This window comes from Taeniopygia guttata, chromosome 17 (assembly GCF_048771995.1).
Source record: "Taeniopygia guttata chromosome 17, bTaeGut7.mat, whole genome shotgun sequence".
Lineage (NCBI taxonomy): Eukaryota > Metazoa > Chordata > Aves > Passeriformes > Estrildidae > Taeniopygia > Taeniopygia guttata.
The window spans coordinates 230,165-242,797 of record NC_133042.1 but is presented as its reverse complement, the minus strand read 5'-3'; the positions used below and the strand labels follow the sequence as shown (position 1 = coordinate 242,797).

The window sequence follows — 12,633 nt, the reverse complement described above, 5'->3', positions numbered from 1 at the left end:
GCTGCTGGGGATTTTCCTGTGGTAGGAAAATAGTACTAAAAATGAATGCATGCTTTAGGCATCTTAAATTGTTCTTCTGCTCATTTATGTGCTCTTTGTATCTACTAGGATTTTTGATTCATTAGTTGTCTTAATCATTAAATGTTCAGAAAACACCAAATTTTCAGTTTTATCTTGAAATCTACTGTGAGGTGGATTCCAAATGTAAAGGCTCAAATGATGGATGCTAACCTGCCACTTAGGCATAGTGGAGGTGAATTCACTGCCAGCACTTAAAGCAGCAGTCTTAAAGCAGCTGCTTCAATGCTGCCTTCTTCCAACTGGACTATGAACCTGTGCTAGAAGTTATTTGCTATGCTATGGCTCTGAATGTGTACATCACTAAACAATACTCTTCCCTACTCCAGCTGACTGTCCCTCCTTCTCCACAGGGAAATCTTTAATTGCAGAGGGAGTGACACAGGGCTGGGAGGCTGTGGAGGAGCAACTGAAGAAAGGAATTGTGTGGGATGAGTGCTTCCTACTGCACACCAAAATTCAGTGCCAGGTCTTATGGAAGGGTCTATTGACACAACTGGTTTCACCCACTCACATACATCCTCTCACAGATTCCAGTTGTCTGCTCTCAGGCCCGTGTTCCAGCACCGCCTGCTGGAAAACTGTTGTGTCTCGGTTTTCCGGTAGCAGGTGATAATGCCATCAGACAGCACTTCCTGTGCTCTCGGAGGCAGCAGCACTTCGGGGTTTGGCCGTGCTCGCTCTGCAGGTGTGCGGGAGGAGCCGCAGTGGCCGTACCTCCTCCACAGGTCCGGGTACAGTGCCGGGGCTGCACCTCACTACAGCGGCCTACTTCCAGCTCCATGGGGACTTGCAAGTCATTTACTGAGCTGATTTTCCTTATTATCTGCCACATGCGCGTCTTCATTTACATTTCTTCCATGCCAATGACTCTGTGACTGGTCCCTATGTTGTAGTCTCACGACACCAAAGAACAGCGATGATTCCCAGCCTCTCCTTTGCCTCACTGCCCACCCCGGCAGCTGCTGTCCTCGCTGGGCAGGGCACAGGTCGGCGAGGTGCGCCGGGACAGCGAGAGGCAAGGGCAAAATCAAAGCAGCCCTGAGGACCCCCGCCCAGGCCTGAAGCCGGAATCCATGAAGTAGGTGGGGGCCTTGGGCCGTACCCACGCCGAGGGCTACGGCCCCGGGGCGGCTCGGCGGGTGGGCAGTGCGGGCTGAGACCTTCTCCTGCCCGCCCGCGGAAAAGGCCCGTCCCGACGGGGCTTCCTCAGGGCCGCTGTCTCCGCGGCGCCGCCGGACGCGCCCGGCCCCGCCTCGCCCGGTGCCACCGAGCGCGGCCGCGCCGGCGCCAGAGCGGCACCGGAAGCGGTTGGCGGAAGTAGCCGCTCCGTCCCGCGGAGCCATGGCGGCAGGCGGCCCCTGAGGCGCCGCCATGTACTCGGGTGCCGCAGCCGCGGGATCGCCGCGCCGGGACTTCATCTCGGTCACTCTCGGCCCGGAGGAGGCGGTCGGGGTCGGTGGCTACAACAACAGCAAGGCCTGGCGGCGGCGCTCCTGCTGGCGGGTGAGGGCCGTGCAGGGAGCTGTGCGGTATTGGGTTATCCTCGGGCTGGGTGCGGGGGCACGGGGTGATGGGGGAGGGCTGTTGGGTGGTCAGGAACGTCCCTAGGCTTAGGTGCAGCTGGAGTGTCATGGGGGACCTGGCGTCGTCCCTCAGTTCCGAGTCGGGCAGAGGCCACGGATGTAGGCCCTGGGCTCTGGGGCGGCCCCGCTCTGGGCTCTGCTTTCAGAGTGCTCGCGGAGCTGCTTTCCGCGGGGTAGGGGTGTGTAAGGCGCGGTCTGGCTGAGCTGTCTCCACGTCATGTCTTAATTTTCACCAATAAAGCTGGGACCGGGGCCATACGGTAAAGTCCTGCCCTCTGCTAGTGGACATTTGAGGAGCAACGCTGTGCTCTCTGGACAGGAATGAGGGGAGTGAGATTTGGTCTCTGTGCCTTTGGTCCCTGTGTTAAGGCTTCAGGGGAGAGTCCTGTCTTCTGCCCATGGAGAGTAAAGGGAACAGTGTGGAAGCTGAGTGTGAGAAGAGGCATCCTTTGGCAGAGCTCTGGGAAGTGAAATTTTCTGCTTGTGGGTAGAATGGGCAGACAACTTCATGTGCAATGGGAGTCTTGGGCTGAAGAGTCTTGTGTGGGAAAGTGTGTCAGAGGACCAAGATAACCTTTGTTAGAGATAGGAGGTGATGTATAGTCACCTATAGAGGCTTTACAGGTCATCAGGTGAAGTGTATGAAGAGCTTGTTTACGCACACAGTCCCACAGTTCTGTTTTTATTACCACCTAGAGAGATACGGGCCCGAACCATCACCCTTCATTTTACACTTATTCTTTGTGAGCAAAAAACCACTAAGATGGTGGTGAATGTCCTCGCATATTCATGTGCCTTACTCCTACCCATTGCAAGACACCACAATTAAAGCTTATTTTCTCGTCCTACCTTGATGAACCACAGGGCTGCTGGATTTCCAGCATCTTTTTGCAGTGGGAAGAGGGTCATAGAGTTTGCTAAGCAGGTAGAACAGAAGATGACACAGAGGGACCAGCATCTTGCAGTGTGCACAGAGAAGGTATACAGTATTCCTGTACAGTCAACAGTACAGGTGGAAGGCAGGAAACTGTGCTGTGGGACTCACAGTGTGAGCACGTTGTCAGTTCTGCACCGAGACATTCCCGGCCTCTGGCTGTTGCTAAGAGGATGAGGACTGTGGGAAGTACTGTGTGTTTGTAGGAAAGGTCGTTCCCAAGTGTAGCATTGGCAATGAAGTTCCCTCTGTATATCCAGAATTAGTGAATTTCAGGACTACTGTTGGAAAAGTAGTGGTGGCAATTTAGCCGTTGATGTTTAATTCCAGCTTCTCTCTCTGTAAATGGAAGCTAATGTACCTTGGCCTCTTTCAGGTTAATGTCATTTGCTGTCAATTTTTTAGTGATTATTACATATAATCTAGTGTTAACAATACATTTTTGCCCAGGATTAAACTTAAAAAGATTGTGGGTTTGTCTTGTTAGTTGTTGTGGTATTTTACTTAATTTTCACATTGTTGCAGGTTGGTGCCTCTTTTTTTGTGGTGCAGAATTTGTTCTGTGTGAAAGTTCCCATGCTTGTCAGAGCCAGGATACCTGACTTCTCTTTCACAGATTGACAGAATATTCTGAGTTGGAAGGGACCCACTCTTTAAACAAACGTACAAGGATCAAACCCACGATCTGCCAGTGATTGGTGCTCAGCTTATTTTGAGCCTTTCTTCTTTGCTGCAGTAACATTTTTAGTTTTCCTGGCATTTTCTTCTGTTTCTAATTTTGCATATGCACTCCCCAGCCAGGAGGAAAGATTTTGGCTGATTTCCTATTTGATAGCTGAGCAGGTGCTCAGGTCAGCCAATGGAGACTGTGATTGAAGTCAGCTGTAGTTGAAGCTTTCTGGGACTCTTGGCACTTGGCAGGTTCTGAGGTTCTTGGTAAGTGGCTCTTATGTTTTTGTGAGTGTCTTGTGCTAGCTGCCTTGCTAGCCTTGTGTTTTCTGTCATTAAAGAAAATAAGCAATAGATATATGCAGTTGGAAAATTATATGCAGGGTAAAATTAAACCTAGTCAATTTTGTGGGTTTTAATCTGGATGAACCAATAAGAGTTTATTTTTAACCAAGTAGGTTCTTAATGTTATACTAAATATTCTTTCTTTCACTACTTTTCTCTCCTAAAGAAATGGAAACAGCTGTCCCGACTCCAGCGGAGTGTCATTCTCTTCCTGTTTGCGTTCTTGGCACTGTGTGGAGCAATTTCATACACAAGCATGGGGGAAACATGGAAAAGTATGTGTTCTGTATGGCTTACAATTGCCAGAATGAGGTGTTAAGAGTTGGGAGATGATTGTGGGTCTTATAACCAGTTTTAATTTCCATTGGTAATGACTAGGTGTATTCATTAAAGTGCAGTTCTGAGATGATTTTATGTGATGTTTGAATGACGTAATGCTTACTCAAAAATATATTTTGTGTGCCTTTACTTTCTTTATCTTGACTAGAGCAACGTTTTATTTTAGTTGATGTCCTGGTTTCAGTCAGGATTGTTAATTTGTTGAAGTAGCTGGGAGGGGGTGTGGCTAAGGCCTGGATGCTATTCTGTACCACCTCTGTCCTTGCTGGGTGTGAGAGAGGGGAGAAGGGGCTCCTTCTGGTAGAGAAAACATGGCAGGGGCAGCAGTCTGTATTCATGCCTTTGTGTAAATAGTTTATTTTTCCTATACCTTTTGTTATTAATACTGTTGGCCTTACTGTTTGTTTTCTTATTTCATTGCTGTTTCCCCAAAATTGTTCTTATCTCAACCTGTGGTGTTTGCCTTCTGTGTGTCCAATTTTCAACTCATCCACCTCAGAGGGAAGGGGAAGAGGGAGGGCAAAACAGAAAAGGGAAAGAGAATGGCAATGTGGTTTTTGTGGACAGGGAGCACTGAATTGGGAAGTACTGTTCCTAAACTATGACAGTTGATTAAGACCTGAAGGTTTTGAGTGTGTTTTTTCTTTTTGATTATGTTTGTATGTAGCTACGGGTAGCTCAAATCTAATTACTAGAATCAGCTAATTCTTGGTTTTGCCTGCCTGTCAGTTTAGAAGTTCTAAGCATTTGGATAATACTAATGCACATTTACCTCTGATATTATCTTATTAATTGTATTGATAAACTGAAATACTAGCAATTTAAAAAATCCCCATGTGCTCTTTAGCAGCTTCCGTTTATATTAGGGAGAGGAGTAATACCAAAATAAGCTTTGTATCTAAAAATTAGTGTGTGTTTATCAATGCTTTGTGAATGCAAACAGTTTTTGGAAGTGCATCTACTACTTGTATACAGCAAACTGTTATAAATTTCTAATTGCAGCCTTAGCTGTTGATTCCTTGTGCTGAGTTGTTTGTGTATCTAGGTATAACAAACAAATCGTTGGATGATCAGAGAAAAGAACAAGAAATTCCTAGATTGAAACTGGCAAATCCAGCTGTTCTACCAGCACCCCAGAAAGCAGATGCCAACCATAGAGACTACCCTGAGCTTTCACTGCAGGTAATGTGAGAAGAAATTAGTTTTCTAATGCGACAAAGAATTTGTGAAGGCAAATAGTGCTTGGTTCCAACAGTTGTTGGAGAGGAAGGACTTAGAACTTGCAATAAACTTGTTCTCTTTGTGGAATTCTGTCCTGTCAGGGAGGGCTTTGGTGTAGTATTTCTTGGCTTTATCTTTTTTATATACATGTTCTGTATGCTGTTTTTTTACTCACTGCTCTGCCCAGGAGTGCCAGGACTTTGTGTCGCAGTGACCTCTTACTTGAGGCTTTACTTGTGCTGTGTGAATCAGTCTCCACTCTTGTGAGGAGCCTGGAGTCATGGTTTATCTGGAAGCTTGAGAAATAGCTTCAGAATGAGCAGATGATAGGAGGTTTTGAAGGGTTATGTTTGTGGGGAATGCAGTGGGAAAGGAACATCGACTGCCTGAATTAGTGAAGCAAAGGAATACTGGTTACTGTGTTGTATTTAATGAATTTATCTCATGAATTCAGGGATTTTCAGTTAAGGAATACAAAATTTTATATGAAATTTTTTCTTAGTCATGCAAAAATGTACATGTATTACTGTATAGTAATTTTTGATATTTACAATGGGATTGTGGAAACTTTTTTGCATTCTTTTTGCAAGTTCTCATAAATTTACTGTGCCTAGTAAAATGGAATCAAATATCTTTACAATCCTTTGTCACTGCCTTGTGTTAAATGAATACTTGGGAGCAGTAGAGGTAGTTTAGAAGTAATTTATCAGTGTAAACTTAAGAACAGGATGATTTTACCAAAAGTTTAAAGCAAACAAAACCACAAGGTCTTTAGCATATATTCTACTCAGGTCAGAATTTGCCTGCTGCAAAACAAACAAAATAACCTTTATCTGAATTTATGTTTAATACTGAAATGATGTTGATTTATGGTTTGAAGTTTGACTATTTCTGCACCCGACCAAGCACATTTTTTTTTTTCCTATTCTCAGAAACCACCAAAACTGCCTCATGTTCGTCGTGGTCCTTCCAATCTTCAGATCAAGGCACCACAAAGAGACACGAGGCTGAAGACCCGACATGATACCATGAGGGCTGTAGAAGAGCTGGTCGAAGTGCATAAAGTAGAGAAAACTGAGAAATCCATTATCAGGTAGAAACGTTTCAGGCAAGGTACAGTGCTTTGAACCCCCTTGCCCCCGCCAAGATCCATTGAGTGTTAGAGTGAAAATTTTAAGGGCTTTTTGTTATATGTTTCCAAGGTTATTTTCTTTCTTTGCATGGGTTTGTTTTCAGGCCTGGCCTGATAGCTGCTGATACTACTAGGCTGATATATTTAATTTTGATGAATGTGCAGTTTCTCTGATTTTACTGTTTGCATCACACAGCTGCAGAGGGTTTGAAGCCCTGCGAGGCTGGCTGTATTTCTAATGCACTTAGACACTCTTAATATTCAGAAGGATTCTCAGTGTCCAGAGGTTTCTGCTGTTTGTTGTAATAAATGTTAATCTAACAGTACCGATGTAATAGTGCTGCTACAAGTGTTTTTGTCCTGGGGCAGGTTTGGAAAATGATAGCAGTGTCAGTGCTGCTCGTGGATTGGTGCCACTAAAAACAGTGGGTCCAGACTGACCAGGCAGAACCAATAGATGTGTACGTAGTTGTGTATGTGTAACACCATGTGCTTACTTCTTTCCTACAAGATATCTCATCCCTTGTAGAGATCTAGTAGTATCTTTAACAAGAGGTCTGTGCTTCTATGGTTATGGAAGTGTTTTAATTTGGGAATAAGTGAAGGAAAGTAATGTGGATATAGAAAAGACTACCAAAAGTTCAGCGGAGGTCCTTCATATTTGGAACATGAGGCTTGGGGGTTTTATGTGTTTTATGTTCTCTTTAGCATTTGCTCAGATGAGCTGATGATAGCATCAGAACTGTGCCTGGCTCAGCATTTTGGCTGTCAGTATTGTCTGAAAATGTTTTATTGTTTTGCTTTTGCTTGTGCTGTAACTCACAGACTTAAACAGGTAGTAACAAGAGAACTTAAAAGAGCAATGAAAACATAGTGAAGACTAGCTACAAATTTAAAGAATTAAAGTAAGAAATTAAATATGGCATTTATCTAAGTCAGAAGATCTGCTGACTGTAAGCAGTTAGACTGTTAAAGTGAACACTATAGACTTTAAAGGTCCTGTAAGCCTGGTTCCCTTAGGAGGCGTATAACAGGCTCAAAGGCACCATACCTATATATTAAATGGTATGGTTGAGATTGTTTGATCTTGATATGAACTTGGCCTGACTTGAAGTCCTCTCTGAAAGACTTCTCCTTCAGGAGATTCTTCATGAAAACCTGTAAAAACTGATTTACGCATCTGTGGTGGAAGAGAAGGCTTGTGATCCCTTGATAGCAGAGTTAGTACTTTGAGCATCTCATCCTTTGTACTTGATCATGAGTTTTGGTGATCATCATTTATGTGGTACTGTTGCAGCGTGGGCAGGGTGGTAGAAATGCTGCAACTTTCTTCAAAGCGTCTTTCAGAAGCCACTCAGCATAAGGCCACGAGAACAGGGCAAAGGGCATCAACCTGTAGGGGCAATGAGGGATGAATAGATGGGGTGGGCAGTGTCAACTAGCCAGTGGGGGAAGCAATCTAATGCAGATTGGCAATAGTGCTGCAGAGCACCATGGGCTGAGTCCTCTCTATCGACCTAGGAGGAGAAACTATGATATATTCTTTCAAGGCAAGGCCCTGGGGATTTCCCTTAGGGGGAAGGATTCAGAGGATTCCACATGGTACTGTGTCATGGTTATACGCTGGCACAATGCCAGCGCCCCATGAAAATACAACTTACCAATCAAATGCTGTGAAATGTGATCAAGAACAGAGCAAAGCAGGCCAAACTTAATAACAAAGGAAAAAGCTTTATTACACTACTACTACTACTACTATTATAAAAGGAAAAGAAAGGAAAGAATAAAAACACACAAAATTCGAAATGAAAACCTTCCAAAACATTTCTCCTCCCTCCACCCAACTCCACCAAACCCCAGCTAGACCCATTTGGATCCTTAATCAAGTTTTCACCCTTCAATATAATCAATACTGAGTCCATCGGGGAAGAGAGGAGTCCCCCTTGCAACCATAGACCCCCAGGAAACACAACCGCCACCTCTTGTGTTTCCAATGTCACACGTGGCACCGCCCAGACACACCAGCCAGTGTGACACTCTCCTCTCCATGTCACAGTGCTCTCACCACCGGGCATGGACAGAGACTGCTTATAGGGCCCCTTTAAGGATGCTTTGCCAAGGACCACCAGGAACAACAGTCCAGTATCACAATTCGGGACTAGAGTCCCCCCCATTTTCCCCTGGGGCCGAGGGTCCAAAAGACAGAGATCGCCTTCTCTTCTTCCTGAAGATGGAGGGCATCCTCACACCCTTCTCAGCTCTCTCTCTGTCCACTCCAAAACTGGTAGTTGCTGCAGAAGGTCTCTTGGCTCACCAATGCATCCCCCTAAAATGCAGTCCCTCTTGAAAGAAAGAGTGGTTCAGTCTATGGTAAACAAGCAGAGTCCAGCCAAAAGCCACTCTATCATCTGCCCCCAACCTTCTTCTCTAAACATCTGAGGTTTCAAGCTGTCTCTCTTTTCTTCAAATTCAGGAGGAGTAATATTTCATAAAGCCTTCATTTCTCAGGAAGGGTTAAAAGTCCCAACTCCCAAGGATGGCTCGCTGCCCAGGCTCCAGCTCCCACAGCCTGGCTGGGCACCTTGCAGCCCCCCCGCTCTTCTCCTTCCCTGCGGCGAACTGCCGATAAAACCACCGCTGTCTCTTTTTCTCTCTTGGGAGAGAGAGAGACTCTGGGGGGGGGAACGGAGACATCCCAGATTTCTCCACCCTTCCATCTGCAGGAGCTGACCCAGCCGGTTCCGATCCTTTACCTCCTGGCCTACCTGTGCAGGCCGCATGGCTCCTCTCCCCCACCCAGCCCGGGCTGGGGGGGGAAGGTCCGTATCATGCGATGACCAGAACCAAAGAAGGACGAGTCCTCCTGGGAATTCCGCTTTTAACCCCTCTGTGTTCTCAGAGGCGTGTCCACCTTCAATTGGTCACCCCAAGTGTCAGTATCCAAACCTGACCCCTGACTGGATGAACCTCTTCCTTCTAAAAAAAATTCTCTTCCCGTGTCAAACCATGACATACTGTTAAGCATCAGCAGCTACTGTGGTCATTTCAGAGCTGGTAGATAACAAATTGCTTGTAATACAGCATTTTCAGGTGTTTATTTTAAGAAGTTTTTTATTAAATTCCATTGCCGAGATATTTAATTAAATTCCAAGAGCTTGTAACACATATTTCTTAATCGAGCAAATTTCTCTGCAAAGAAAATTTCTTTGAACAGAAAACTTACTTAGTGGGTCACATAATCATTTTGATCATTGACAAAAAAATCTAACTTCTGTTTTATCAAAGTATTGTGTGATAAAGGAATTACAGAGATAAGTCCCATTCATTTGCATGATTTTCTGTGACCAAAATAAGTCCCTTGTATTTGCAGCTGGAGAGGAGCAGTGATAGAACCTGACCAAAGCACTGAACCACCATCCAGTAAAATAATGGAACCAGAAAAACCTTCATCTGTGGAAGCTGAAGACCGGAAAGAAGCAGGTAAATAGGACAGCTAATGATACCTTTTTTTTTGTTTGCTTTTATGATTTAAGTTGTGCAATTTCTCCCCATACACATTATGTTATTTATTTATTTAGATTAAATGAAACAAAAAGTGTAGGGGAGATTGCTTACCTAGAATATTGTAGTTTTTCAGTGTTCTTATTTCACTATGCCAGCCTTCAAGCTTGCTAGCCTTCAGAATTTGGAAACAAATTTTAGAGACAAATCTTTGAAATATCGCCTCTGGGAAGAGGCAGGATAACCTAAAGAAGGAGGGCATGGAGGAGACAGCTTCCTCTTCAACAGTGCTTTTCTTTTTGTTCTGCAAAAACAGTGAAAGTGACTTCCTCCCTGAACTAAACGGAACTGTTTTTAAAGCTCACCAGAGAGCTGCAGAAGTTGTTTTTCAAGTTGCTGCGCTTGTGGACCTAAGAATCTGTTGTTCCTTTTTCTGAGTTCAGAAAAGAAACCAGGAAGTTCTGATGTGATAAATGTGGCATATTTCAGTGTGATGTATTTGCACTTCTGCAAGCTTAAAATTTATGGGGTTAGTTGTGCTGCTTGGTGTTTCCCATTCTAGAAGTCTTTGCTCATAATTTTTCAAAATTTCAGCTAATGGCTTGAAATTTTTCATGTTCAATATGTAACATAAGGTCCACTTAATGGCAGATTGCAAGCAAAAAATCAGTACAACTATGGAAAAAGACATGGTTTTGCCAAGATGGAAAATGTAAATTTTCTTTCTATTTTGGTATTAAACAGAAAGTTCAATAGAAATAATTTTCTATAAGTGATTTTAAATTTAACAGAAAGCAGTTAGTAAGAGGGAAGATGAAGAAAAGATGTTATGTGTTGAATTAGCTGAGGATTTTATTGTAAGCATATGTATTCAACACCTGGATAACCATGGATCTTAATCTGGTATTTCCTGACTTTCATGTCTTTGAGCTTTAGTGATACTCATCTACAGATGTGCATGTGATTATTTTAATGTTTTATTTGCAGAAGTGACAGTTTTGTTGCCAGGGAGAAATCTCTGCTTCCAGAGAGATTTCTCTCTTCCAGAGAATTTGGCTGAACTGCTGACTGGAAACACTAGGTTATTCTGCAGAGGAAAGGCTGTTCTGAAACAAATAATGTGAGGGTGGTTTTTCCATTTGCACTGATCAGTTAGTTTGGAGGAAAATTTATTTTCGGTGGAATGCAGTAAAGTGGTGCATGGTAGAGTTCTATCAGTCCCCTGCAGAAGTCCTGAGCAGGGTGCCGTTTCTCCTTTGCAGTGCCCATCAATGAGCGCCAGCTGGCTGTGATTGAAGCCTTCCGCCATGCCTGGAAAGGTTACAAGGATTTTGCCTGGGGTCATGATGAGCTGAAGCCTTTGTCCAAGTCCTACAGCGAGTGGTTTGGACTTGGGCTTACCTTAATTGACGCCTTGGATACCATGTGGATTTTAGGCTTAAAAGAAGGTAATTTCTTTTCCTCTTCCATTTTTTTCCTCTAAAATAATTCTTTAATTTCTCTTCAGGCAGTTCCTACTCAGAATATTTATTACGTGTGGTCTATAAATTTAGCTTCTCTGTGAGGGTAAATACATACATGCATACATTGTGTATACATACGTATGTGTGTATCTGGTAGAATTTGAGGGATGTTTTAATAAACTTCCTGGTATTTGTTTCTGTACTAAAACCTCTGTGCCATACAGCCACTGGAGATTTTGTGCCTATCACTCTTGGGTAGTTTGTCTCTATGTTCCTTGCTTGTGTTTTCTCACACCTAATACCAATATTTCATATATGGATTTAAGAAGGCTGTTTCTGTAAGGAATCCATGGGTGGAGAAAGAGAGTGCTCAGTACCTCTTTCCTGAATAGTTTTGTTGTCTGTATAGTTGAGAGTTATTCTTGAAATTACCATGCTAGAAAACTTTTGAACAGATTTTAAAAACTAAGCCAAAAATTTTGCAATTCTATTGCAAACAACTTAAATGCTTAATTAGCATTTAAGACAATTTTTTTGTTGTTGGTTGTTTGGGACTTTTTTTTTTTTTTTTTTTTTTTTTTTTTTTTTTGTGATGCAGAGGGATTTTTAATGGTACTTAAAGATTTCTGGAACTGTATCTATTTAACCATGGTCAGTAACCACCTTTGTAAACTTTTATTAAACTTGCAGATTTTTATCTCATGATAGGAAGAACAGATGTCAAGTTGTCAGTATGTTGATCTTTTTTTTCCTAAAAAAATAATTTTGAACTGAGTATAGAGTTTTTAAAATAAATTATTAGTATTAGAGATGTGTTGAAACTGGGTTTTTGGTGAGGGGTTCTTTCTATTTTATATCAGTTCTGCTGACTGCCTTAGAGAGCTCCTGGGCTTTCTTCTGAATAAAAAATGCTATGTAAATGCAAGTTCTGTTTGAGGTTGGTAGTCTTTCTTAGCAGCTGATGAATGCAAAAGATTCTGTGGCAAATGGCTCTGCCTTTGCTGTTATACTACTGACAACACCGACTGAAGGTTTTTAGTAGTTCTTCTCAATGTGCCCAACATCCTGTATTTGCTCAGCATCCAAGACTGAAGGGTGCAGAGGCATCCATTTGCTTCAGAGTTTATCTCCTAAGGAATGCCTTCCATTTCTGGCAAACTGATTGTTCTGCTTCTCACAAGCAGGAGTTTCCAGAAGCTGTGAGATCACTGAAATAGCTCAGCCTCCAATTGTGAGGGCTAAGCTGACTCACATGCGCCACGGAGACCCTGTGCCAAAGCAGTCATTGAGAGATGCTGCTGCTAAGCTGATTGATGAACCTAATATAGCTTTTCTTTTAACCTTTCTTTTGAATCAGTAGTGTGA

General features: G+C 43.3%; 1 protein-coding gene across 3 annotated transcripts in view; it reads left to right on the top strand.

Moving 5' to 3' along the window:
• The window catches only part of MAN1B1 (mannosidase alpha class 1B member 1), a 34,955-nt gene that overhangs the window by 4,615 nt on the left and 17,707 nt on the right, over positions 1 to 12,633 (top strand). The window contains exons 1-7 of one of the 3 annotated variants that reach the window (XM_072936653.1): positions 1,445 to 1,584; positions 3,396 to 3,534; positions 3,779 to 3,887; positions 4,997 to 5,133; positions 6,105 to 6,265; positions 9,675 to 9,784; positions 11,068 to 11,253. In XM_072936653.1, the coding sequence (XP_072792754.1) occupies positions 3,869 to 3,887; positions 4,997 to 5,133; positions 6,105 to 6,265; positions 9,675 to 9,784; positions 11,068 to 11,253 (613 nt within the window). In that variant the 5' untranslated portion in view covers positions 1,445 to 1,584; positions 3,396 to 3,534; positions 3,779 to 3,868. Of the gene's footprint in view, positions 1 to 762; positions 1,585 to 3,395; positions 3,535 to 3,778; positions 3,888 to 4,996; positions 5,134 to 6,104; positions 6,266 to 9,674; positions 9,785 to 11,067; positions 11,254 to 12,633 lie in introns of those variants that run through there. The other 2 variants (XM_002190029.6, XM_041719642.2) reach the window with 2 other exon arrangements.